This window comes from Aulostomus chinensis, chromosome 23 (genome assembly GCF_037954235.1).
Source record: "Aulostomus chinensis isolate RoL2024-O1b breed Wild chromosome 23, RoL_Achi_v1.0, whole genome shotgun sequence".
NCBI classification, from domain to species: Eukaryota; Metazoa; Chordata; class Actinopteri; order Syngnathiformes; family Aulostomidae; genus Aulostomus; species Aulostomus chinensis.
Genome location: NC_141342.1, coordinates 21,839,929 through 21,867,475, shown reverse-complemented (window position 1 = coordinate 21,867,475; position 27,547 = coordinate 21,839,929). Strand labels below are relative to the sequence as shown.

Genomic DNA, 27,547 nt, shown 5'->3' with positions numbered 1-27,547 from the left:
ATTGCACTTAGGCTTTGGTTTTGTTGGTACCAAATCAGGCTGCCATGGTCTGAAACACAGGATTGGAAGTTTTACCCTTTTCTCAGTTGCTGCAGTGATTTTTGTAGTGCAGCGAGAAATTAGCACCGTTTCCATGGATCTGGGGTGATTGAATCAGGAAGTCAGCTCTGGGGTGAGCACAAGCTGATGAGACATTTGGTTCAGCAAGTTCTCTCTCTAAAGGCCACCGAGGCTCCAGGCAACATTTATCTCACTCTTCTTGGTAGCCAAGCCAGTCGTGATGTTGACATTGATTGAGGTCAGCCGTCAATCTCAACCTGCGAAGGCGGTGACGGAATCTGTCGATGTTGCATCAACACCTCACACTCTGCGTGGTGACCTTAAGATCTGAACCAGCGTCAGATTCAGAGATGTCCATGTTGTTGGCCTGCAGACTGGATACCAGGACGTCGGCATTCGGCTTCAACGTCTCTGTTCTAGTTTTAGGTTTAAGGACTTGACGTTGGTGAATCTATGACTTCTTGCGTTTTCGGACTGGAGAACCAGCTGTGGAGGTTCCCTGAGAACTCTGAACCGTCAGAGGCTCCTGTCTGTTTGCATTTGCATCACCAGGAACTTCTACGTCACGTACTGTATTCCCGTGGTTACTCCTGTCATTTCCGTGTGAGGAAAACTGTTTAGGTTGGGGAACTTCATGAGGTCACATGGGGTTAGTTTGAGGTGCTGTTGCAGTGGATGTAAAAAAGAGAAAACCCCAAGATGTTGTCAGTCTGTTTCTGTGTGCTGCCGAGGTGGAGAGATAAAGGTTTTAATGAACCTTGATGATTCTATCAAGTCTTTTGGAAAACTCCAGTCTTCTGTTATCAGAACTCTGACAAGCAGGAGGAAAAAATACATTCCCGTGAGATCAGATCTTGGCTCTAAGTGCAGTATTAACATTAATGTGCACAGAAATGCAAGGCATGGATGCTCTCACACGGCCTGAGCAGCCTGAGTGGGAGCTGCACTCTGATTCCCACAGTAACCACTTTTTGTAATCTAGCTGTTCCTTAATACACCTCTTTTTTTTCCCTCTTCTCTCTTCTCAGGGCTGAAAAAACAGAAGTGTTGAGTGAAGACCTGCTACAGGTACTGATGAGTGTGTGTGTGTGTGTGTGTGTGTGTGTGTGTGTGTGTGTGTGTGTGTGTGTGTGTGTGTGTGAGATGTATTAAATGTGCATCAAATCACTTTTAGACCCTTAACTCCTCAGGCACAGCTCAGGGTTCCTAACCCTTTTTTAGAATTCTTGCAGGTTATATTTTACATCAAATCTGTGTGTCAAATCATAACCCAAAAATTGCTGCAGCAGTTTATGAGACATATGTGTTTGATGATGCAGACCTCTCCTATGGTGTCTGCTGCTGGCTAAGAGCCTAATTGGTCCTGGTTTTGGTCCCCTAGATGTCCACATGCAACCCTACTGAGAGAACTGCAAACATAGCGTGAGCCTGTTAGCGCACACATAGCCTGTTAGCTCACCGCTGACACACCATGCAAATGTTACAAATCTTCATCTTACTTGAGGCAAATACCACATTCAAAGTAAACAAAAGGGGAGGAGCCTCCCCTCACATCAGGAGTGACGGAGGTTTCCATATGGAATGAATGGAATGCTGGTGTATTATAACAACACCAGGCGTTTGAGTGTGGAAACAAGGCCTGACCCCCTGATGGAGCCAGCATGGCTCATGACTGTCACACAGGTAAAAGCTTTGAAATGGATCAGCGACCTCAAGTTGTTTCATTTCTTCTCACGCCTTGAAAATTCTGCAGTTAAGTTTTGTTCTGTTGGGGAGTGTTCTCGAGGAGTTCCAACACCTGCGGGAACCCTGATGGTTACCAGCCTTTGAAAATGAAGCTCTTTCATGAGATAATAAGTGGGATTTCGCCACTGATCGCTGTATTTGATCTGAACAATGAAGCCACGTCAGAGCAGTTCCACTGAGGTCGTTCACTGAGGAAACGAGGTTCAATGGTCTCATCTCACCATTTATTGACACCAGTATTTATGTATCCAAACCGCCTGATGGACGGCAGCTGCAGACCTGGCACCGATTCAGCCCCGCTGATTAAACCGTCCGTAACCAGCAACAAAGGAGCATGTAATCAACTTCTGATTGAAGCTTTCTGTCTCGTTCAGGTGGAGAAGCGTCTGGAGCTGGTCAAACAGGTTTCCCACAGCACTCACAAGAAGCTAACCGCCTGTCTGCAGGGCCAGCAGGGCATAGACGTGGACAAGAAGTCAGTCAGGTCGCCATCGGTGAGTCCCCACCTCCACTCAGGACGGGAAACACTTGGATCAGATAGCACCCTCCTAACAAAATATACTCTCCAAAAGATGAAAGACAGGCTTTAAATTACCAATAAAACTCAAAACAATGAGAACGAATAAAGCAAACATCTATAAAAGAGAAAAATCATGAAACTCGTAATGAATGGATATCAGCGGATGAATCATGAATACTCATGCTAGGACGTTTAAAAGGTGCTAGAGGCTGGCGGGGAAGTCTCCAAAATGGTGGCCAAGGAGAGGAGAAAGACTGTACCCACGGCGAGTCACACAGTTAAACGTTGGCTGTTAGCATCGTGACACATAGACAGTGTCTGTGTGAGGGCACACACGCTATACTAATCATGCTTTTTCTATAACTGAGGCAAAATAAAATGCCTACTGGCACATGTAAATGTGTTCGCTACAGATAATTCCAGTGTAACATGAGGATGGCTAATTTAATCAAGCATAGTCAAAGTAATTTCATAATCTTCCAGGATGTCTGGTCCTGCCTGCAGCCATAAAATGTCCCCTGATGAATCAGAGATCACAAAAATGTGTGTTTGAAGTTATAATCCTGCATGAATTCTTCTGTTGGCTTTTGGTTCAAGAAACATTTTACCTACAGACTTTATTTTGCCTTCAGCCACGTTTAGTTAGCTTGAAGCTAGTAGAGACTGATCGCTAACAACAACAAATAAGTGAAAAGAAAAATCCTGTTGTCTTTGGGGGAAGTATCACCTGAAGACAAAAAATAAAGGTATAAATGAGGTGACGAAGAAGAAAAAAGGAAAATGAATGTTCAGGTTCCTGATTGACTAGAAGCCTTCTCCACCATGCAAATGATCGGTGTGTTTGCGTGTGACTCGTTTGTCACAGTTTTCAAAGATGATTGACAGGTGCGGTCAGCCAACGTGACTCAGCGATTGTGTGTTTGTGTTTAGAAAAAGCTTCCTCTGACAACACTGGCACAATGTATGGTGGAAGGGGCGGCGGTGCTCGGGGACGAGTCACTACTGGGGTGAGCACACACACACACACACACACACACACACGCACACACGCTGTACCCAGAAGTCATTTTAGAATGACGCCTTGTTCCTATCTAAACATCCTCGTCATCATCATCATCACTCTTGCTGTACCGGCCTTTGGGATAAGAATGAATAAATAGAGGTGAGTCCGAGAAGGAAGGAAGGGCTCCTGTCCTGGAGCCGCTGCCGCTGAGGCCCACACACACGCGTGCTGATGCACCGTCCTGGTTTGACTGTTCACCTGGAGGACACGTCTGCTCTCGTTACAGGAAGATGCTGAAGCTCTGCGGCGAGACACAGGACAGACTCGCTCAGGAGCTCATCTTGTTCGAAGTAACCATCGAGAGAGACGTCATCGAGCCGCTGTACGACCTCGCAGAGGTAGGAAACAAGATGGTGACGTCAACAGCAACAAATCACAGCGCACCAAATGTTTTGCTCCACAGAGCAGTGAAGGGATGAGGTGTTTTTGTAGTCCAACAGGTGGTTATCATCTCCATCCAATCTCCATTCAGCTCTGTTCAGGTTAAGTTTAACGTGATAGGTACCGGGACTCTGATCAGCCTGCATATTAGCCAGTAAGCTAAGCTTCATGGGACGTGGGTGCAGGGTTTTGCTCCATCAGGGGAAAAAAACCTCTGACGACACAGAGTCTGCTGCTGCTCCTCACCTTCATACAACAGACGGAGTAAAAGTCTCTGCTTTGGTCTGGCAGGTGGAAATCCCAAACATCCAGAAACAAAGGAAACATTTAGCAAAACTGGTCCTGGACATGGACTCTGCACGCACGCGGTGAGTGTGTACCATCAAGTACCATGCCTGCCTGAACGCTCCCCAACTTGTCTCCTTTCTTCACCCACACTTCTGAGCTCATCTTCCGCATAATCTTTGAGGATGTTTGGAAGTAGACTTTAAAAGCGACATGTTGCACGAGTACACGCCAGTAGCTTTCACGTGTGTGTAGTGGTCTTTGTTGTCCCAGTAAAGTTAGTCACCATTCAGCAGACGCTTGGTGCTGTGCATTTGGACATTTTTGAAATTAGCGATGTGAACTCTGCCCAATCAGAGGTCAGACATTTTGATTGTGTTTTTCTTTGATGCCAACTAATTCCTCCCTGAGGGTCGAGCAGAATAATTTTTAAATTTGGGTTGGATGGTGAAGCTGAAGTGTGAAGGAAATTTGATGTCATTGGTGATGAGACGCCACTTCATTTGAGGTCATCTGAGGCCGATTCTCTCCAAACTTGGTGGAGGGGCAAAGTCTGGGCTGAGGAGGAAGCTGCTCAGTTTTACACCAGCACCAGCATGTTATTCCCCACTTACCTGCCTCAGTGTGGGCAAATGTGTGAGGGCAGGTTTAACTTTTGAATTGTCGTATTTTATTTTTGTATTTTGTGTGTGTGTGTGTGTGTGTGTTTTACCTCCGTGTTCGCTCTCTTGAGTGACACACTGTCTGACTCTCTGCTTTGTAAACAATGTTTCTACCCATAAACGTTCTAGTGGCTCCAAACTGTCTGTGCTGAATGAAGGTGTGAAAGCCTCTCGGAGGCCTGGAGCCGCCGTCGCCTCGTATTGGTCAGAAACGGTTTTCTCATCGCTGGAACATAAAAATCACCACAGTTTCTTTCAGTTGATCCGCCTTCTCACGCCATTATGAGCAGTGACATGGAGAAATGTGATTGTCCTCACTGCAGTCAGTCAGTTTTTTTAGTGACCCAAATCTGGGACTATCATCCTGCTGGGTGCTGAGCTCCTCTGGCAGCGCTGCATATTATCTCCACTCCGACAACTCAGACAGGAAGCCTGACAGACAGAGAGAGACGAGTGAGTTTGAGTATTAAAATAGCTGAGGGTACGTAGACAGTCCAGTGTGAAGTAAGTAATCCTCTGAAAACTGTTTTCTGTTAGTTATTTGTTAGAATTGCTGGCAGATTTTGATGATTTCCTCTGTCAGACACAGAAGTCTGATGCTGCTGAAGTCAGTTCAGCGTGTCATTCCCACCCTCTGATATTATTGAACCTGCCCTTCTAAAGCCCCGTTCATCATTCACAGGTATTATCAGTCTACAAAATCATCAGGGTTGGCAAGCAACCTACAGCCGACGGGAGCCAAGGCCGACCACCTCAGGGAAGAGATGGAGGAGGCAGCCAACCGCATGGAGATCTGTCGAGTCAGTCATTCGCTTCACATCCACAGTATCTCTTCTTCTGTCTGTGTGTCATGGCAACCACAGTCATACTTGGGGCCCAAAACACTAAAGCTGCTCCCGTCAGTGCTTGTAGGTTGATGATAAAAACATTTAATGGGAAGGATGATGCCCACGTAACTCAAAGGTAGATCTGAACAAGATGCACAGAAAAAATCTTAATTTGGTCAGTATATTTGGGGAAGGACTCATGTTATCAGTCGGACTTGTCAAGTTCTGTACAATTTTCACACTTTATTATTTTGAATAAAGCACAGATATGAATTACTTTACAGTTAAAGATGAAACACACAGCCAGAAATGTGAAGTTGAAACTATTTTAATGCCATGTTGGCTGTGTGTGAAACACACACATCCAAGTCTAGAATCTACGCCACACAGTCCTCATGGTGACACAGGATATCTGACTTGTGAGCTGCAAGTTCTGGAGGATCCAAGCGTCCTGCACGTCTGATGACCAGCTGAGTGGCGGCTGTACCGGCCAGCCAGGAGCAGCCTCGTCACTCTTACTCTGCTTCTGCTGCTCTAACAGTGTTGGAAGCTCAGTGATCCACGTTTCCTCCTCTCGTGTCTCTCACCAGGATCAATTATCAGCAGACATGTACAGTTTTATGGCCAAAGAAATTGACTATGCAAGCTACTTCCAGACAGTAAGTACAACAACCTTACAGACGCAGAGGACACCACCACCACGACCGCAGTCTCTCACACACTCTCCTGTTGTCTCTGTCTAGTTGATAGAAGTGCAGGCCGAGTACCACAGGAAATCATTAGAGCTGCTTCAGAGCATCCTGCCACAGATCAAAGCTCATCAGGGTGAGACCACACACACAAATAAACACACACACACACACGCGTCTGTCAGCCCCTCGATCTAACGCAGAGAGTCTGTCACGCTCAGTTATCATTGCCTGGACACAAGGACGCTCCTCCTGCCTCAGACATGAGCTGCTGGACGTAGAGCCTCCAAAATGCAGAGACCTCATGGAGCCTGTTCAGGGGTGCCAAAGGACAGAGTGTAGCTGATTCGTACAGACAGAGACCAACCTGGTGGGAACAGCAGGCTAAAGGCCCGGGGTGAAGTTTGACTTCAAATGCGGGGGTGGGGACACAGCACCGGCCAAATTTGCCCAAATCTGAAAAGAGCTTTAGATATTTTAGAGAAGATTTAGAGAAGCTGCTGCTACAGCACGCGTCTCTGTTAGCACTGCTATTTTTGTTCTTCAGTTGTTGAATTTTTTAGCACTCAAATTCTCTGTTCTTATCTGATTTTATCGTCAGCTTGGTGACTGCTGATCTTGTCACTTTGATGCAGAATTTTTACCTTTTAAATTATCATCTAGCTGCCTTCTATCTATTCTGTTCCAAGCAGAAACAATTCTGCTTCAAACAGGAAATATGTGGCTTCCCCACAGAGTCCACCCCCCCCCCACACACACACACCCCCCCCAGGTCACGAAAGTCGTTCTTCGTCGGAAGCTGATGGTGAAACTAGCTTTCAGGGCCTCTGATGTCACCCAGGAAATATTTTAGTCTGGGGGAAACTTCATCAGCTTCCCATTAGCGTTCATCCTGCTGCTGCTACACTTGTGTGTAACTTTGTGTGCTCGACAGAGTCCTGGGCCGAGAAGCCGTGCTACGGGAAGCCATTAGAGGAGCACTTAGCGCTCAGCGGGAGAGATATTGCTTTTCCCATCGAGGCCTGTGTCACCATGCTGCTGGAGTGTGGCATGCAGGAGGAGGTCAGACTTCACCGCTAACACACCACATCTGTCCCGACTGCTTTATAACAACACAGCACGCTAACATACTGGTGAGGGGACGATGTCTAATCACCCCCCCACTGGCCTTTAAACCAGTCTGGGGTGTGTGTGTGTGTGGGGGGGGGGGGAGGGGGTGATTAGTGTGTGTGTGTGGGGGGGTGATTAGACGAGGCTTCCAAACTTGCTGTAAAAATCAAATTCTCTTTTCTTTTGTTTGGTCGGCCAGTTTTAGTTTTTCCAGCTCAGCAGAGACACTGAGGACATGTTGATGCTGCCCTCAAAACCCATGAGGCAGTTTGAAGACGTCTCACGTCTCCTTCATGCCTCACCGCCATGCTGGACTCCCTCCTGAGACAATATCCCTCACAGTTTACCAGTAATATACAACGTCTTGACCAGTCGAGCAAGATTGCAGTTGTTTTTGGACTGGTTGAACTGTGTAGGATTCAATGTCTGTGTATTAGTACAGAACTATTAGGATAAAGCTATCATAGTTGTTTGTACTTTTTCATCCTCCGACTTTTCAGGGAGTCAGAGTGGTTTGTTTGGAGGCCTGTTTCTGCCAAAAAAAAACAAAATAATGAAGAGCAGATTTAATCATCTGATATTCCCAGAGTGAATCAAAAATTAAATAATAATAAAGGAAATTATGATATAGAAAGTCAAAATTCTGTGATTTAAAAGCCTTCATGTCAAAATTATTTGCTATAAATACATTAAGTGATCATTAGCTGAGGTCCCCTCATCACTCATCGTAATAATGATAATAATAATAATAACACTTATCTTGTCACATTTGATTAAAAGTATTTAATTTAATTAACTTTTTGCATTCTGTGACCACAGCGTCTTGTCTCTAAATTATAACTTCTCAGTGGAACATTTTTGTCGTCATGTTCGTCCCGTCTCTTGTCTCTGGTGTTCAGGGATTGTTCAGGGTCGCCCCGTCAGCCTCCAAACTGAAGAAGCTGAAGGCATCTTTGGACTGCGGCGTGCTGGACGTTCAGGAGTACTCCGCCGACCCGCACGCCATCGCAGGTGAGCGTTCAGCTACGTGCCACACCTAGTCTGAGTTTCACTTCCATACATTTCATGGCTTTATTAAACGATGGTTTTGGACTCTACATCATAATTTTGGCGATACGCCCAGCACCTGAGTGACTGTAACGGCGATAATGGACACCAGTTTAAGATGTTTAAAAACCAGCGTTTGCTCCTCAGTGTCGTGACAGTGATTAACTCATGATAATAATTCCATTATTTATCCAGCACTTTTCAAAACTGTCATTATGTCATGCATCGCAAAAACAAGCAGAGATGAAAAACAACCAATCACAAATCTTCTCCTGTAAAAAAAAAAACGATAAATGAGAGCAGGTGAGTTGATATTAAAACAAAAGAGAAGAGAGAGACCCGAGAACAGATCGAGTAAATGAAAGTGAAAGTTTGCGGAAGTCTGAGTTCTGAGGAAGATTTGGATCTTGGATCTTCTTTGGCAAGCAGCTTTAAAGATAAACAAGAATTAGGCAGCGTGGAGGGACGTCTGGCTACGTGAGACCAGCGACTGGCTAACTGGTTAGCTATGTGACACAGAGACGGACTGAAAGGCAGCAGCAGCAGCAGCCGGTATTACAGGGGCGGACACACTTCCACTGCTACACACTACTGGGACAGCAACCGTGGCCCAGTTAAACAGACGTACAGGCTGTAACTGCAGTAACTCCTCTGTACACACATTTACTGTCCGACAGCATTGCGCTTAAACCAAAAGACCCTTGACTGTATAAATGTGGTCTTTTTATGGAAACGTCTATTTATGTTCTGTGGTTGCTTGCCTTTTGATAAATGCCAAATAGAAGTGGGATTACTGTTGGAGCGGCTGCTGCGGAGGCTGCACCTCTGAAATCTGAATCTGTGCTCTTTCATGCTTTCGTTCCTGTCTCTGATTTGCTTTGAAAGCTTTCATGATGCTGTTGTTGATCTTTTTCAGGACGCTGGGTGCTTGTTGTATGAATCTCTGAGAGCACAACGTTCTAGAAGCTGCAGGGAACGATTTCAGTGTGACAACAGCTCAATGCTCAAAACAAAAGCTGCAGATATGTTTTCACCCACGAGGAACATCAAATCTAAACTGAGGGCTGTCCAGCAGCCTTTCTCACAGAGAGGAGGCGGGGCTTATTCCTCTCATTGTGATATGTTTTCAGCAGGAGGTCGCCGTCCGTCAGCCCCAATCAAACGCAGCTACACAGCTCTATCAAACCAGGAGCACTGAGCATGTGCTTGTTTAGTCTGATAACACACACACACACACACACACACACACACACACACACACATTCACCTGCCTCCCAGCCTAGGATGCCCCGACTTGAGTGTTTGTCATTTCTCCCACACATCCCAGGGGGACATGAAGGCAGCAGATGAGTCGGTTAACACCTCCACCTGCTAGTGGTGATCAGACAGCATTTAAACTGCTTCAGTTGCTTCCATCTCTTTGGGTTCTCTATTATTTTGTAAAGTAATTACTATGCACCATCGTAAAAGTGGTGACGGGAGGAGTAAAATGTAGGGGGAAGTTTGAAACACGAGGCGTGGCGCCTGTTTGTCAGCGTGACCTGGGTAAATGCTGCTCCTTGGTGCAGAGAAGAGCTCCTAGTGAATGAATCAGAAATGTCACGCCATGAGAGCTCTGCAGTGCGTTGAGAGAAACAGAAATCCGTCTCCTACGGTCACACTGCCCGGCCCGCTCCAGCAGCGGCCCACTCTTCCACACATGTTGCAGGAACATATCACGCATTGGTCATCATGCCGACTCAATGAGCCGCTTCGCCAACATGTACTTGCACTGATGTTTACATGCACAGGCGCATTAATTCTGATGATCTGTTTCTCTGCAGGTGCTTTAAAATCCTACCTGAGGGAGCTCCCCGAGCCCTTGATGACCTTTGAACTCTACAACGACTGGATCCTAGCCTCCAAGTATGCATCTTTGATCGTATAGCACAGAGGAGAAGAGATACAAGAAAAGAACAGACGCTTAACTCCACACGCCATGAGATATTGCTTTTCTCTTCTCATGTAATTTTTTGCCCAATGTCCTGTTAAAGGTGGGGAAGGGAAATCTCTCAACAGAATCTCACTGGTGTACAGCACAAAAAAGAAATCAATACAATTTGCAAAAAATAACTGAGAGAAAAACACTTCGAAAATAATAAATATATTGGAATAATTTAATTGAAATAAATCTTTAAACCCTGCAACAGTTTGACTGTTCTGATGATAAATCAAAGGGTCGGATTCGTGACGCCGGATCAGATTTCTTGCTCTCTGATATGTAACTGCAGGGCGTCTTTTCCTGTGGTTTCTGTTTTATTGGCAGCGACAAGCGGCTCTTTTATGGTCGTGGAATGTGTATTGATTATGAATTCCTGATTTCTGGGTGATCAGTAGAACTTCTGACTCCCAAACACATAAAAATCTTCAATCCAACGGTGAAAATCATTTCTGTCGTCCTGCAGCATTCAAGACCAAGACAAGAGACTTCAGGCTCTGCACAACGCCTGTGAGAAGTTACCTCCAGCCAACAACAACAACTTTAAGTGAGTGTTGTAAATCCAGCCTCACGTGAGCAGCAACAACAGTCCACCTAAACTGGTTCCTCAACAGCTCAGTATTTTGCATCTGGATTACAGCAAGATGAAGGGCTTGTCTGATGATCAAAAGAGGAGATGGAGGGAGGGATGGGGTAGATACTGCAGCGCCTGTCAGTGTCATCATCGAATTGTGTATTTTTAGACAGGCGTCCTCCGAGGAGACCTGTCAGAGCCGTCCAGATGAGTGACGCTCGCTGGAACAGGCCGCCTGATGAGACCTTCAGGAACCCTCTCACCCCAGATCTGTTTATTTGTATTTACTCATTATTTAGAGTTGCTTTAATGTCTGTGCTCTACAGAGTTCTTTCCTTCTTTTCTCAATTATCTGAGTTTTTTTCTCCAAAAAAGCCACAAAATAAAGGACATTGCTGCTTTCCCTTTTTGTTACCGTCAGGCTGTAGGACTCGATCATTTCATTAGCTACCAGTACTGGCAGAATAATTTGGATTATTTCTCTACACTATTATTCTCTTGTTCTGCTGTACTTTCATTGAATTAAAACAAGGAACTTGTTGGAATTCTGCAGCCAACAGATTTATACATTTATTACACTAAGAATTATGGGAGATTACAATCTAAACACACTGTAAAATGTGGCAGGACCACAAGGAACCCCCTTCCATGACACACACGTGGAGCCCTGTTGCTGTGGGCCTCATGTAAAGAAACACATCCACTTTTGGTAAAAGTCTCATGTTGTCCATCATCTCCAGAGCCAGCAAGAAGACAGAGAGCTTCTCTAGTGATCTGAGACACATGCTAGTTAGCTTAGCACAGTGAATGGTAGTGAATAGGAAGTGTTAGCATTCCTCAGTCATGGGAATGTTGATTGATCAGCATTGGCCCTTAAAATCCAAAAAAACCTCCTAGTAAGTTTCAGGTAGCAGCGCACTTTTAGAGCTCTACCAGCTCCCCTCCCAAATGAATGTCCTCGTGTTGACAGATTTATTCCCAGTTGATGTTTTCACAGGTATTTGATCAAATTCCTCTCAAGACTGACTGAGTACCAGGACGTGAACAAAATGACTCCAGGAAACATTGCTATTGTCCTGGGACCGAACTTGCTGTGGACGCACAACGACGGGTAAGGCAGCACGGAGGTCGTCTCCATATTGACCAATGTGAACGTGAGAGTATGCAGCTCATTGTGACGTCACACCAAAAAACAATAGTGAGAATTAGATAGGAAGAGCCTGAATGAATGACTCAGTTGAGTATTTCTACTCAGTCACTGGCAATGACAATGATTCCAACCTAGTCCACAGTGTTTTTGAGTCGGTTCTAACTGTGTGCTCCTGTTCAGTCTATGAATCAGATTTTCCGACAGTGGACATCGTCGACGGACAAAAGAGAAGCTCTCGGGTTCATTTAACCATTTTTCTCTGCAGAAAATTTGAGCTGCTGACTTTGATGATGCTGCCGAGACCTCAGAGGGATATAAAATATGGCTGGCGGGAAGAGCGTTTTTATTATAGAGTGTATTTATGATGATGACTCAGGAGTTTTGGAAGGCTGAAGGACACCTCCATCATATCTATCGCTTGAACTTTTAATTAGCGTTTGAAAAGCTCGGATCTGTGAAGCAGCTCTGTTTTTGTCCTGTTCATGTTTCTGTACCATCATGAAAATGGCTGAACTTTCCCCGTCTCCTCCTGTCTGCTGCAGTAACATTACAGAGATGATGACCACAGTTTCCCTGCAGATTGTCGGCATCATCGAGCCCATCATTCAGCACGCCGACTGGTTCTTCCCCGGAGGTGAGCAGCCATTGTATCCAGAACGCTTCAGAAAATAACTTCATATTGATCAAAAATGTCTGTGTCTCAGAAATCGAGTTCAACGTCACCGGAAACTACGGAAGCCCCGTCCACACCAACCACAACGCCAATTACAGCTCCATGCCATCCCCAGACATGGACCAGATGGATCGCAAACAGAACGACCAGAGCCGCCGACCCCTCAGCGTCGCCACGGACAACATGATGCTGGAGTTCTATAAGAAGGACGGGTATGACACCTTCTGTTACTGGCATTAATCAGGCGCCATCTTGGGAAGGACTTGATGGATGATTGATTTCTGTGTGAGGACTTAGAGCTCACTTTTGGGATGGATTGATGAAGCATGAATGGGTGTGGTTGTCTGTGGGAGCTCCAGTGGAGGAAGAACTGGTGCGGCCAGTTTATTTGAAAAATGATATCATTTTTCTGGGGCGTATTTTGTTGAATTGGTTCCTAATGAGCCAAGGAAGTGAAAAAAAAGTTACAAATGGCATTTTAGATTTGGACTGAAAGCACCCTAGGGATTAACTTCATCCCTAGAGAGCAAATGATGATCACAAGAGCTGAACCTCGAGGTCACGTGATGAAAACGAAGGCAGGGAATCACTGACGGTTTTACATGGATGGAAATAATCAGATTATTCTCCTCACTCTACATAAGAATATTGCAATTCAAGTGTTTTTACATGAGTTTTCTCTCCAATATTCAATCATATTCAGCTGACTAATGGCTGAAGACCACGTTCTACATCAGAGGTTCCCCCTGAATCCTTTGGGTGTTTTCGTGCTAAAAAAGCAGAACTCTGATCTGAGAGGAGAGTCGATGAGACTGAAATGCTGCAAAAACACCAGTCGAACTTTATTGTGAGATTAAGACGTAAACATGTCAACAACACACGTTAATGAGGTCAAAGTACTCCACGTCTTCACCTGATCGTGGTTTATCCTCACCATGACCTCACTCAGGTTAAGGTCATTAGAAAATGTCGAGTGAATGGCGGCGTCTCAGGAAGAGAATCGTCTTAATCGGGGCGGTGCAGGTTTACGCAGCTGCTGGTCCTGCTCGCCTGAATCTAACCTAACCTCTCGTCAGCCCTGTGCCCCTTCAGCAGTCGGTGGCCTCCTCACGTTGTCTTTCAGGCTGGACTCTGGAGCTCCAGAAATATTTCTAGACGAGGCCTCAGCGTTTCCACACGTCAGCACATGAAGTGAAAGAATTCCTCGTCAATGACCAAAATTTAATGTGAGAAGTGGACAGAAAAGAGACGCTCCCTCTTCATTGTGCAGCCTAGCGAGGCGCCAGGAGGGACAGACAGAGACGCGACTGTCATATCAAGACTAAAGCCTGCAGCTGTAGAGGAGATTATCTGAACACCAGTCACTCTCTTTCTTTCCCTTTGTCTGATGCTCTTAAATCACCCTCGGCCTCATCAGGCTCTGCAGGTAGTCTTAGCTCCCCGCCAAGGGAACGCCAGCAGCCGGGCTAATTAACCCTGGACTGAGCGCGTGCCTGGTCCGATCAATAGAGTTGGCTTTCAATAGCAGCTCTCCTCAGAATCAGCAGGCTGCTCCAGAGAGGTTCTCTTGTTGTCTGGAAGAGATGCTGTTCGTGGCTAACTTGATAAAAATTTACTTCCCTCGCAAAAGTTGTCGATGTTCAGACATTAAATGTTCGCCCTCAGGGGAACTGAGCGCCATAACGTGAGGAATAAAAACTTTATATCAGGTCAGTTCCACTGTTAGAGGAGCGGCGGAAGGACGCCGACCCTCCAGTCGGCTTCACTGTGACTGCAGAGAATAATTTGTACGATGGAACTAGAAGGGGTCACGCAGAGGGCAGGAACAACGAGTGGGGCCACAATTGAGGAAGGTCATAAAATAAAATCTTAGATGAAAATAAAATGGCAGAAATTGAAGTTTAACAACTGTTGGGACAGAGAGGAGATTGTTAGTGATCATGAGTGGACACTGTCCTCTAAGATGGCTTCTGTGCTACACGGCCCCCTGATCCAGTGTAAAACAGTGAAAATACACACCCAAATACCACGTACTGTTAGTATAGTAGAAGTACTATGATGTAATGAGATGTCATGACCAAGTAATCACACAGACCTCTTTAATTGATTTGCAGGGTATTTCCTTGAATCCCTGGGGGGGGCATCCTAATTAGTTATTTTACCTCTGCCCTGCCTCAAATCCCTCCCCTCGTTAGCTTGGCCCCCGCCGGGCTGCTGCCCCTCCATCTTTGCTCTTGTCTTAAAGGTTTATGTTGTGTGCAGCTAACTTTGCTTTGATGACTGAGAGGCCGTCGTCCGTGGCCGTCCCTCATTCTGCTTGTCTCTGTTTTAACAATGCAGCATTAGGAAGATACAAAGGTACAGTATGAGATCCTCTTCCTCCCCTCGTCCTCTCATCGCTCCGTCCATCATCTCTGACAGCAACTGTCACTTGTGTGTTCCTGATGTTCTCGTCCTGTTTGTCTGAACCAACACGCTTGGATGCCTTGATGTCTCAGCAGGGACAAAGACGTCCTTTCTGTCTGCGTTCACTTGAGCTGCATCTTAGTCCTGTTTGGGGCTGGACAGACTCATTCATCGTGTTGGGACAACTGCTGTCATGGTGGCACTGCTTCTCCTTTTTTTGTCTGTTAGTTGAATTTCTTTTTGGACCACAACCTCTTAATACTGCTTTGTTTTCAACAGCACCATGGAAACAATATTAGTGAAATCAACGAGGATCATTTTCTGAATTCCGTGATTTATGTCACGTGATGGACTGGGACTGATTGTTGTCAACAGGTTAATGTCAGCGTCAGGAGGCGGATTGGGTGGTGGTGGGTTCCAACAAACACCTGGATTTAGAGAGGGAGGCGTGTGTTTGATTCCTGTCCCAGATGAAGTTTTCCAGCGTGAAACGCGAGGGCCCAGTTTCTACTTCCATTGGCACTCAGTGGGTTTACATGAACAGTGGCCATGGGTTGATTATGTCATTCAGCTGGGCTGCTATTTATGACCTAATATACAAGAACAGGGGAAGAATTGATTGACTGATGGAAGTATAGATATAGGGAGGTGACTGTAGATGTGGCAGGTGGCGGCAGGTGGCGGTAGGTGGCGAGGTACTGTGTCTAGTATTGGGTCACAATCCAGCCAGTGAACAGCTGACTTCAAATCAGAGTCCGGACGTTGACCTTTGACCACCACATTCTCTTCAGTTCAACCTTGAATCCCTGTGGACATTTGAGCCCCACTCGAAGCCCCACAAGCAGCACCAGAAATGTTCTGTTGACGATTGGATGGAAAAATGAACGGAGCCTCTGCTGCTGTAGCGGCACAGAGACATAAAACGCAGGTGAAACAGCTCAGTTTGTCGGTGCACTCGATATGATGAAAGCTCCTTGACCACGACCCTAACCACAGTGGGACTTATGGGACATGCACAGAATACCAGTTGCTGTAGTGAAGCGTTACTCCGACTTTAAATAGTTTCGTTTTAGTCAGACTGAAGAAAAGGACTTGAGAGTTTCAGTGTTGTGAGGTGATTTTCGTTCATGTTTCTTTGAGCTCAGGTTGGTCTGCACAGGCTTTGAACAACTTGTGCTCCAAGTCTTGTATGATACCTTCTTCTGTTTTATCCACCAAACGTCAGTGATGGTGTTTTGACCTACACTTGTACTGCACCTGAACACCTCGTGTCCCCAGAATGTCAAACTGTCCCATTTTTGGTTCGTTCCATTCAAGCCGCTCCACCGATGATGTGCCATTACAAAATGAGAAGTTGTGCATGTTGTGTAAGTAGAAGAAGAAAGCCTTGAGTGGCGCCTGGAGGTCCGTCTGCGCTCCGACTTCTTCAGTTCACTTATGGTGTCGGACAGGGAAGCTACTCCACCCCCCCCCCCTCCCCCAAGTCCTCAAAGTCCCCCAAGTCCTCCAAGTCCTCCTATCCCTTTAACCACACACACCCTCCTTCATTTGATTGGCTGTGCATCTCTGTCCCACTGCAGCATGGGTGTCAGGGTGATGGACACTTCTTGGGTGTCACGCAGGGGCTCGTCTTCTACACGTAAAAACTCCTCCACGCCACCGAGCGTGCACCCCCCCACCCCGCCCACTGACGCTCTCGTCCCCGAGCAGCCTGGGGATTTCTCTGCCTCCCCCTCCCCCACCCCTCCTCCCACTAGCAGCGATCGAGCCAGGTAAGGCTTTGGTGCCCCACCCTCGTGTTTCACCCTGCCACTGCTCCCTGTCACCAGAACAGAGGTGTCTGCTGCTCGCCCACGTTTTTGTGTCTGGTGCTGTTTTACCCCCACCCCCCACCCACTGCAAAATATCATCCTGTCACCCCTGTTTGAACCTGGTGTCATCCCCAACCTTCTGGTCTTAGTATTTAAATATTCTTCAGTCTCATATAGCCTTGTGTGGGATTAATTTTCTGCTGCTGATCATTGTGAAGAGCCTAACGTGTCTTTAATACAACACAGTAGAGAAAAGTTCACCAGCAGTTCAGCTGAAATGTCTTGTTGCTGCATGTGCATGAGTGACTCCATCTGTTTTCTTTGCTATTAGCCCAAGCATGATTAGCAGCATAACAGTCCATTGTCGCAAGGCCCTGCAATGGATGAGGTGACTGACTTTTCTCTTGATTTTCTCTCTGCTGTCCCATCTGGAGTTCATACTTAACACAACGCCTCATTTCCTCCTTCACAATAGAGCGCCACAGGGATGACTTATTATTGTAGGTTAACCTGGAAGTGGTCATCTCCTGATTTCTCCGCCAGCAGCCAATAGGATCGCTCTATGTGATTGTGGTGATTGAACCAGCAAATCAGCTCTGGTGAACAAAAGTTGATGATCTTCCAGGTTTAGTTCATCAAGATCGTCTTCACTAATGAACCCTCTGATGATGCTTTGTGGTCTTTCTGTGTGAGTCTCCATGTTCTCCTGTTCCTGCTGGGTTCTCTCTGGTACTCCAGCTTCCTCCACAGTCCAAAGACATCAAGAGGGACCAGGTTAATCCAGACTCTAAATTGACCGTAGGCGTGGCTGGGAGAGCCAATGGTTGTCTGTCTCTATGTGTTGGCCCTGCCATGGACTGGTGACCTGTCCAGGGGGAAGGCTGCTGGGATAGGCTCCACCCCCACCACCCTCAACAGGAGAAGAGGGAGAAAATGAATGGATGGAACAAAATGTCACGATATCTTCAGCTCATGTGAACCACGGATCTGATTTCAGTCATTTAACCCAAAACTCACGAGGGAACCAAATGTTCAACAATATCTTATTCAAACAATTATTTACCATTTGAGGACTCCCTGTGCTGCTCTATTGACCAAACATATGCCAGGTTTCCACAATATTTGTCTGCTGATATACGGTTACGCATATACCAAAAGGCTTATTTTAGGACTCTTAACAAATTTAGAGACGGCTACAGAGATAGCTATAGACTGTTAGCTAACAAGTAGCCTGTTAGCTTGTCTGTAGCACAGTGTCCACGGTCTCCGAAATCTGTAGAAAAATATACACTTTTCGTGGCAAATTCTGGATTGAACATAAACAGGTTGCTGAGTCGCGAGCGTTCGCGGATGTGGAAACGAGGCGTTAGAAATCCCACTTTAAGTTCTTTCACACTCTCATCCTCTAACTACAGCTCCGTTCCCCATGAAACATTTATATTTTTATCATTGCAGCTCGGATGATGCATCGTCCAATTGGTCGGACTCCTATAATGCCTACCCCTCCCCTGAGGAGGAGAGGCCGCCTCCCCCCTACCCCTCTTCCTCATCTTCCTCCTCCTCCTCTTGCTCTTCCCATTCGCTCCCTCACCACCATTTCTACACCCGTGCACCTCCGGGTATGCGTCCCGTCGCTCCCACTCCAGAATCTGTGCCTCCTGGCCCATCCCCTCCCCCCCGCCGCTCTGGCTACAGCCCACCTCCACCCCTCCACCCCCTCTGCCCCCCCCTTCAGCAGCTTGACGTGAACTCCAACCCAAAACCCAACTCCCTGCACCTGCCCAAACAGGCCTCCCTGTCCGACGCTCCGCATGCGCCCCTGTCCGAAACAAATGGCTCCACCCTGTACATCAAACCTCCGCTCGTTCTTACACGTCACGATCTTTGCCTGGGCTCCCCCAAACCCCCCAACACCCCCCTCTCTGCTCCCCCTCCATGGGCCGCCTGTGCCTGTAACCGAGAGAGAGGAACCAAGCTGACGAGGTAAATATAGAACCTGGCTGACGTCGCCCGTACATTTACACACAAATGAAAAGACGTCCCATGGGGGAGAGAGAGGGATGATGGGAGGAGAAAGGGGGACGGGTGAGATTAAGAGTCCCAATAGCACCACTCTGTATCCTGTCTGTTTCTATCTGTCAGTCAACGCTCGTTAGGAGTTTCATTATCAAACCCATCTTTAATTTAATAGCCATGTATGCGATTCATACCATCCCATGTTGCCAGGATATTCAGGAGACGGTTGCCAGGCAACAAAGGAAATTCAGAGCTTTCTGTGAATACCATTATAAAAGTGGGCGTTAATGAGTCATACCAGTCACACCAGTGAGTCCTGAGTGGTGGACTGATATCCAAGCTTCACTCTGATTTAAAAAAAAAAAAAAAAAAAAAAGCAGAATAAATTAGATTATCAGGATGTTTGATATTGGAGGACATGAACATCTGCATGGCTCCGCCCAACATGAACGTGTGCAGCTTCAGTCATCCATCCATGTCTCACTGCTGAGAGTCTAATGTGGTTATGCTTTGACCTTCAAGCTCTCCTCCCATTCGCATTCTGGCTGTGCTGCTCTGTAAAAGTAAGGAAGATCCATTAAGCCATCAGGGATTATTTGAGATTTTTGAACTGCTTCTGCAGCGTCGCAGCATGGACGACGTGTCTGACTCCAGCTGTGGTCACTCAGGCAGGTTTTTTTCCCCCAAGAAGCTTTGTGGGGTTGACACATTAAAAAAGAGGTGTGAGATGAGTGTGCTTTTCTGCTTTGCTCTGTCCTCAGTACTCTGAAGAACAAGGAGCTGTCTCCAGTGATCGGACAGAAGGGAATCCAGGGGATGGTGACCTCTAGTGGACAGTCTCAGCACTCCGAGCACAGCCCGCACACTCTGAGGAGAGGTAACTGGGTTGAAGTTGGCACCGTCCTGAAATGTCATGTGACTTTCTTTCTTTGCATGTTTCAGTCATTAAAACCCAAATGTTTGGATGAACGACTCTTGGGGAACTTTTTGTCCATCGGCCCCGGACACAGACCAGAGGACAGAGAGCCTTCTCTCAGGAGCTGAGATCCCCTCTAGCTAGCTTAGCACAATGAAAGGTAGTGGGTGGCAAGTGTAGAAAGTGGGCGTGTCTTTGAGGACGTATCGATTGACCGTGTGTGCTGTTTACTTGGCGACCAGCTTTACCCATAGCGCCTCTTTCTGGTCTCTCCACAGCCAAGAAGTTGGCTCCAATCCCCCCTAAAGGCCCTTACTGCCAGACGGGAGCAATGTCCGACCAGTCCACAGGTCAGCCATCTCCGGTCAGCCTGTCACCCACCCCCCCCAGCACCCCTTCACCATACGGCTTCAGCTACCCGCAGGGGTACGCCACCATTGGCTCTACAGGACAGATCCATACCGCCACCACGCCATCTCTCTCCTCACCGCCCTCGCTGGCCGGGACTCTCACCAAGGCCAGGCCGACACCCAAGCCGCCCCGGCAGAGACCCAACTTACCTCCCCCGCAGCCTCCCACCACCCCTGGCACCAGCCCCCAGCCTCTGGAGCATTCGCCAGGCCTCCTGGATGGTTTGTCTCCAGGGGAAAGCATGTCCACAGGTAGGATTGCGACCCACCACCTCTTCCTCCGCAGGCTGTGGCACGTAGCAGCTCGAAGGAACTCTTCATTGACTCCTTCACAGAAAATAAAATGCCTTTTAATTAGTTTAGTTAAGTTACAATGAACTGGATTTTTGACAGCAAAGTTATCGTCAGATGTGCTGTACAAATCAACATTATCATTATTATGAATTAGAAAATACAGAAGTGTCACATGACGTTATCGTAAAAAACAACCATTGCCACGTGGTAATGAGCTATTAATGAGTGAACAAGCTTCGTTAACTTGAGATGAGAGGATAAAGAAACTGTTGCCACAGGATACCTGCCTTGTAAAGGCAATGACAAGTATGGCCTCTCGTCGCTGAGGTCAGTTAGCCAGAAGGCGGACATCGCATTAGCCAGTAATCTCTCGCTCAGGAGCGCCACCTCATTTAGGCTCGGATGAAGAACATTTCTCACCTTTCATCACAATCACCCACATGTTGACTGACATCAGAACGATTTCTCAAAAACGTTCCGAGCAGGATGTTCCCGGTTCTACAGGCGTTCTCCCCCCACTGAGCTTGAGACGCTCCCAAAGCCCAGGGCGATTATGCCAAGGGAGAACGACCAGCAGCTCTGCGACATCGTATATCGGGTCGTTTCTCATTCTGCATCTACCTGAGTTTTGTTAGCAACGGCTGAAATCCAGGAATCTCAACCACCTGACACTAGAAGTAGTTCAGGTTCCTGTCCCTGCACCTCTGGTAGGTTCTGATGGTACTTCTCTATGTTTCTCCTCTTTGACTCACTTGCAGCGGTATGAGGCGAGAGATTCTTTGTGGTTCTGTTTGTGGGAGGGACTTATAGGGTAAGCAGGAGTTCTTGTGGTCCAGTCTCACCCCCACCCCCCACCCCCCAGTCCCCTTTGCCATCTTGGCCAAACCTGGAGCTCATCCTAGAGTGAAGTTGCTACCAGATGCAGGTTTTGGATCCTTGTGATCTGCTGCGCTGTGGCAGCCTCACTCCTTCAGCCCACCGCTAACCCACTTTGTTGGCCTTTGCATGGCGGCTGACACTGATGCATGGCTTACGTGGGCGTGGCCAGTCACAGCAGACCAGGGCGGATGCTTTCTTGCTCTGTCAAAAAGGATTCCTGCCTTCAAAGCCACTCTCCAGCCTTCCCCTCGGCTTTGAGGGTCACCACCTCCCCCCAAACGCTCCCACCTCCTCGATATTGTGATGCGCTGGTCACCCCCCACCTCACCCCACTCCACCCCCCCAGCTGTCCATCTCACATGTTACCCTGTGGATGTCGTCATTCTCACAAACCAGAGGAAAAGAAATCCAGCTGAGGTCCACGTGGCACAGAATTCAGGAGCTGATGTTTTTCCGTATCGCCCAGGACAGCGAGAGCTGGAGCCCTGACTGAGTAGTGAGGTTCAAGCTGCAGCAGCGCATGAGGGGGGGCAGGAAGCCCAGGGAATGGCTGCTAGGGGGGCAGGCCTTTGTTGTCGTCTGTGAGGAGGGATGAGTGGCTGATTACAGCCCAGGATGGAAAGAAATCAAAGCCTGTTTTTGTCAGTAAAAGAGAAAAGGTGAAAAATAAGCTTTGAAGAGAAATATTCATATAATATAGATTCAGAAGTTCAGGACACGATGTCGTATGATATGAAGTTGTAACTGAAAAACAAGCAGAATTGATCAGATCTTAAGTTTGAATCTTGAGCAAAAAGTCTTAATTATGAGATTAAAAAATGAAATTATGAGAACCAAAGTACAAGCGACTCCTTGGAATGTTGGCTGACGCTGAGGAAGACTCATTGGAGCTGAAACACTTCCATCTAGAAGCTTTGGGTTCTTTTCTTTTCAATTTTTAATCTTTGGCTTTGGACCTGGATCAAGACCAGATGGACAACTCCTACTACTACAGCTACTACCTCTACTACCTATTCTACTTTTGCTACTGCAGTATTACTACTACTACTACTACAGACACTAGTACATCAGATCCTGAGTTGCATTTCTCAGATTTATTGTCCAGTGTGTAAAGGCAGCAGTTGTATCATCCTCCCCTGTCAAGCATTTCATTTGATTTTTTTCGTACTGTAATTATGGTTTGGACTCATGATGACCTCACACTGTGTATGACATCATCCAGCATGGACAAACCCACATGTGGAATGATCCGAGTCACTCGCCACATCTTTTTCCAACCACATGAACTGAGTTTTCCTCGTCGACTCATGCTGTCTGTTTCTGCTCTGCCAGATTCTCTCTGCAACCTGGACATCCCCGTCATCGACATGGAGCTGGATGGTATCTTTGACTTGCCCCACATCTCCCCCTTCAGGAACTCAGTGGCGCTCCTTGAGTCGAGCAACAGCCGCGCCGAGCCGGAGGAGGAGACTGAGAGCACAGTGTTATGACGCCACTGAGTTCTCACCACGCTACTGCTGCACTGTCTCGTTCGAACCCCGCAGACCTGCCCACTGACCCTTGACCTCTCCAGCGTCAGCCTCACTGGCCCTCCAGATCCCACCTGCACCCGACACCACTGACCTGTACAAATCTAGAAAATAAGGAAGAACTCACCTGAAACCCCCACAATCTCGAGGCCGTAGTGACGGTCAGGACTGTCGGCAGGACGGTGTGAGTTGTAGAAAAACATCTTTATTTTGGTTTAATCTTTTGCCTTCTTTGATCCACTTGCAATATTGCCTTTAACGCCGCTCACGAGACTGGAAACAGGTCGGCTGGAGGGTCATGAGGGCACGGTAACGGGGAGAAGGACCCATCTGTCTAAGCGTCCTTCCTCCTCCTCCTCCTCCTCCTCCTCCTCAGGGGCGTCCACTGAAATGCCACAACCCTGAATGTCAATCCTTCCCGAGCGTTCACTGTGAGTGTGTCGTCATGGAAACGCATGTGTGAGTGTGCTTTGTGGTTGTACTGGTAATGGAATGCATGTTGTAGGTTAACAGTCACACTTTTCTTCACATGGCGTTCAATCAGGATATCACTGAATATTTATTGTTTATACTGGACAGTTAGTAGAAGATGAACATGAGACGTCGAGTCCCATCATATTTTGTACCTACAGGAGAATTATAAAGACACTGTTGACGTCAGGGAGCCTCGGTATGAAATATGTCAGCCATTGTTTGCTGGTCCGGGTGAGTGGTGTGGTTTTTGAAGCGGTGGAACGCTCCACCCCTCCACCCTTCCACACATCCCTGTTTTTTTGGCAGCAAGCAAAGTTGCAATTGGATTTTGTTTAGCTTGTCAGGTAGGAGTCATGTTGGGTTCAGAGGCAACAATGTTCAGGTTTGGCGGCTGGAGTGAACCACCAGACCCGTCCATGAAGAACTGAAGGGCTCCCAGGGGAGGTGGACGGGATGTTGCCCCCCACTGAGAGGGTTCTACCTCGGCCCTCGGCGTCCCTCCAGGAATCCGGCCTGCTCGTGTTTGCATGGTTACACTGATGGAGGCGCAGCGTGACAGCAGAACTGGAAATGCGGGGGTATGCCTCATCACTCAGTCCCAGTACCTGGCAGGTGATTGGACCAACCGTCTATCAGCGTCTCTCTCAGATTAGCTTCAACCAATCAGATGGAGGGTCAGACGAGGCCGCCGGAGGCAAAGGAATTTAAACTAGAATAAAAAGTTTTAGGCCTTTTTTTAAACTGATTTTGCTTCCGTTTTCAGATTCATTTGTGAATCCAAAATTTAAAGACTTTTTATCACCCCAATGAAATCATCTGTTATTTTTACGCTTCTACTTTAATTAATGATTGGAATTAAACAATCATATCAACTCTGGTGGTACACTCCAGCCTCCGTGGGGGGGGGGGCATTTTCAAACGTTAGCGGGTTGATGGGTCCAACTTTTGTAGGTCAGAAACTTCAAGTGAAAACAGCCTCCCGGGACGAAGGCTTATTTCTGTGACAGAGAAAAGTTTGAGCGTGAAGTTTTGCTCATTTTGTTCTGAATCGTTTCTGTCGCCGCCTCCGCCGTCGTGTAGAGAAACGTCTGAAGATGCTGCCGTGGTGGCCTGTGGACGAGAGGCACGAGCAAAGGTCCGTGTGTGTGTGTTGATTTTGACCAGAGTATTTATAGATATATTTCTGAACACTTTTGCTAGGCCTGAACTCTTGTTGTTCTTTCCACTGACGGAAAAAAAGCGAGAAGCTTTCAAACACGGGACCAGAACTTCTCTGCAGTATGGAAGCTCATTTTCACCGGTAAGAAACGCTGAAAACCAAGCCTTGATTTTATAAAAGGTTCAGATGGTCGGTCAAAACTTGGAAAAATAAAGTTGAAATTATGAGGAAACAATAAATTCAGAGATAAAAAAAATGAGGAGGAAACCATCAAGTGGCCCTGCGCCCCATCCCCACTCATGGGTAGGATTTTCATCTCCTGATAAGTTTTGTTTTTACTGTAAACTTCTCATCTTGTGATCTGAACTCCCAGGGGGCTGCTCTCCCTGTCAGCGCTGCGTTTTCTGTCGTCTCTATGATTTATTTTACTGTCAGAAATGGGCTTCCATATAGTCGGGAATCAGAGACGGCAAAACTTGAAACTGGTTCAGCCTGGACAGCCTTGAGGTGGAACGTTTGCTCCACGCTCTGCAGGTTTGTGGCGAGCGTCGACGCGTCGACACGGCCGCAACGTCACTGTGCTGCTCGCGTCCTCTCTTCTGTTGATGAGATCCACGGGACTCGTGTAAATACTGGAACTCTGTACATACATGAGCTGTACATACTGACGGGAGAGTTTTACATTGATATAAATATATATATAAATATATATATAAAGATATATTCAAATACTGTATTGAAGGATATAAATGACAGGAACATTATGGCATTCTAGGGTAAATATAATGTTCTAATGTTCTGGTTTTAGCACAATATCGCCTGGTTCACACTAAATGACATCCAATAGACTTCAAGCAGCAAACGTCCAGTGGCTCAGTAGCGTTCATGGTTCAGTCTCGTTGTAGATTTCCTCACTGAAGCTTGTGTTCACTTTTCTACGTCAGATTTAAATGTTAGAACCCCGATTTGAGCTCCAAATCCTCATTCTTTGAACATTTTTGTACTTTTATGCTTTTACTGCACGTAGCTGTTCAGCACAGCTACATGATGCTACTCTTAAAAAAAAAAGAAAAGCTGAGCATCTTTCCCCAAAATCTGTTGTGTTTGGTCATTGATGAAAATGCTGGAATCTTGTTTTCAATGAAAAGTCAGAGTGATTAAGCACAACAAGACGCTCCACTTGTCCTGCAGTGAGGACAGATGGATGATCAGGAGTGCTGGATGGTTTCAAATTAGACATTAAGGGAAAAAGGATGTTTACGACTGCAGCTAATCATGTGTTGGCTGTTGGTTAATCTGAGTCAGAGAACTATGAACGTGACATCATCATCACAAGGAAGTTGAATGTGGCATCATGAAATCTCCCTTTTCTCCTCCAAACCACTGAAAGGCTGCAAATCCTTGGAAACACTTGGTATTTTTACGTGAAAACCCTTTCTTGTCAATAGAAACGCTGTAAAACGATGTTTAATCCGTTGCTCCTGATGACTTCAGCGCCGCATCAGCAGTATTTACAGTTTTAACGTTTCAATTAAACCACCAAATATGAACAGTGATGTGCGATAGCTGTTGCGGTCAGACCGTGCTGAGGAGAGCGACCCGTCTCGTCTGTGTTTCTGTGTTCCAGTGTGCTGCTGTTGGTTTTGGACTACGGGGTTTTCCCACCAAGGCTTGTATATACGGAACCGTCAAACACAACTTTATTGACAATAAGCCGTCCAGCAGAGACCCCACAGTTTCTAGAGGTACAGCATTTGTCAGCATGCCCTCAGGGCACTAAAGTACGAGGGCCTTTTTTTTACCTGAATAGATGGAATGTACCAACGCCGTTCACCTCTGGGGTTGTGATGGTCGTGTTGTGGAGGGGGGTGGGGGGTTGGGGAGACAGGTGTGGATTTGTCCTGTGTGGAAGTCAGCAGCATGCTTTTTAACCATGCTTATGAAGTGTCTCATCTTCGGTCCTAATATAAATGTGCTTGTATTTATTTTTGTTATTAGAAGTGAGTAGATTTGCAAGAGAAGAATAATTCAGTGACGCCCGCGACCTCTTTTACCCCCCATCTATTCTAACACTTTGAGATCATTCATGCTTGTTTTCTCTGTTACAATATTGCAGTACTTTACCCAAAAAAGAGTATTTTGCCTTTCAAGTACTCACTAACAGGAATATTCAGCACACAATGAAGTTTTTTCTCCTGTATCACTTCTTTGTGACTCCACAATGCAGAGAGAGCTGGCCACATCCACTTAGCTTGAAGCTAACGGAGACTGACGGCTAACAACCAACTAACGACAGCACCTGTGGTTCAGTGTGGACAAGCTGGCTGAACAGACAGCACAAGCTGGTCACGTCTTTGGATGAAAGCCTCCCCAAGTTCTTTGTTTTTATCTTCAATCTGGACATCTGTCTGGATGAAGAAGACCTGATTAAAGCAGACGATGACTTGGAGAGATTGTAAACGGACAGTGTAGCTGTTCTTAGCTGTGTTAGCTTCAAGTTCAGTATCATGGCTGGCTCTTCCTGCGTTCTGGGGTCACTAAGAAGTGATCCAGGAGGGAAAAAAACCACCTTGAAGAGAAGTAAAATCTGGTCAACTGGACGTAAGTTTATCTTGAAGACGTTTCACCTCTCATCCGAGAGGCTTCTTCAGTTCTAGTGAAGAGTGTGGAAACTCCAGCTTATAAACCTATGTGGGAGTGGTCAATGCTATTGTGGTGGAAACGACCCTCCCGAGACTCACCTGGCCTCCCCAAACGACAGTCGTTGTGCGGTGTCAGGGAGTTTCAGGGGTGGTCGTTAGGGAGTTTCACCGACCACTCAGATGCTAATGGGCTGTGCTGGCAGCAGCCGTTCCACATGGGTCTTTCAGCTGAGCTCTTTGGGGAAG

General features: G+C 46.8%; 1 protein-coding gene across 4 annotated transcripts in view; it reads left to right on the top strand.

Moving 5' to 3' along the window:
- The window catches only part of LOC147240083 (rho GTPase-activating protein 44-like), a 56,769-nt gene extending 29,501 nt beyond the window's left edge, over positions 1 to 27,268 (top strand). For 2 of the 4 annotated variants that reach the window (XM_086196507.1, XM_086196506.1), the window contains exons 2-23: positions 1,089 to 1,128; positions 2,181 to 2,300; positions 3,257 to 3,333; positions 3,616 to 3,727; positions 4,062 to 4,138; positions 5,400 to 5,517; positions 6,135 to 6,203; positions 6,288 to 6,369; positions 7,168 to 7,295; positions 8,243 to 8,354; positions 10,214 to 10,295; positions 10,835 to 10,915; positions 11,940 to 12,053; positions 12,635 to 12,726; positions 12,797 to 12,977; positions 15,106 to 15,123; positions 16,752 to 16,943; positions 17,314 to 17,370; positions 18,438 to 18,965; positions 19,760 to 19,875; positions 20,193 to 20,576; positions 22,830 to 27,268. In XM_086196507.1, coding sequence (XP_086052633.1) covers positions 1,089 to 1,128; positions 2,181 to 2,300; positions 3,257 to 3,333; positions 3,616 to 3,727; positions 4,062 to 4,138; positions 5,400 to 5,517; positions 6,135 to 6,203; positions 6,288 to 6,369; positions 7,168 to 7,295; positions 8,243 to 8,354; positions 10,214 to 10,295; positions 10,835 to 10,915; positions 11,940 to 12,053; positions 12,635 to 12,726; positions 12,797 to 12,977; positions 15,106 to 15,123; positions 16,752 to 16,943; positions 17,314 to 17,370; positions 18,438 to 18,965; positions 19,760 to 19,875; positions 20,193 to 20,576; positions 22,830 to 22,987 — 2,938 coding nt within the window. In that variant the 3' untranslated portion in view covers positions 22,988 to 27,268. Of the gene's footprint in view, positions 1 to 1,088; positions 1,129 to 2,180; positions 2,301 to 3,256; positions 3,334 to 3,615; positions 3,728 to 4,061; positions 4,139 to 5,399; positions 5,518 to 6,134; positions 6,204 to 6,287; positions 6,370 to 7,167; positions 7,296 to 8,242; positions 8,355 to 10,213; positions 10,296 to 10,834; positions 10,916 to 11,939; positions 12,054 to 12,634; positions 12,727 to 12,796; positions 12,978 to 15,105; positions 15,124 to 16,751; positions 16,944 to 17,313; positions 17,371 to 18,437; positions 18,966 to 19,759; positions 19,876 to 20,192; positions 20,577 to 21,376; positions 21,430 to 22,829 lie in introns of all 4 variants that reach the window. The other 2 variants (XM_086196508.1, XM_086196509.1) reach the window with 2 other exon arrangements.
- Positions 27,269 to 27,547: the final 279 nt, after the last annotated feature.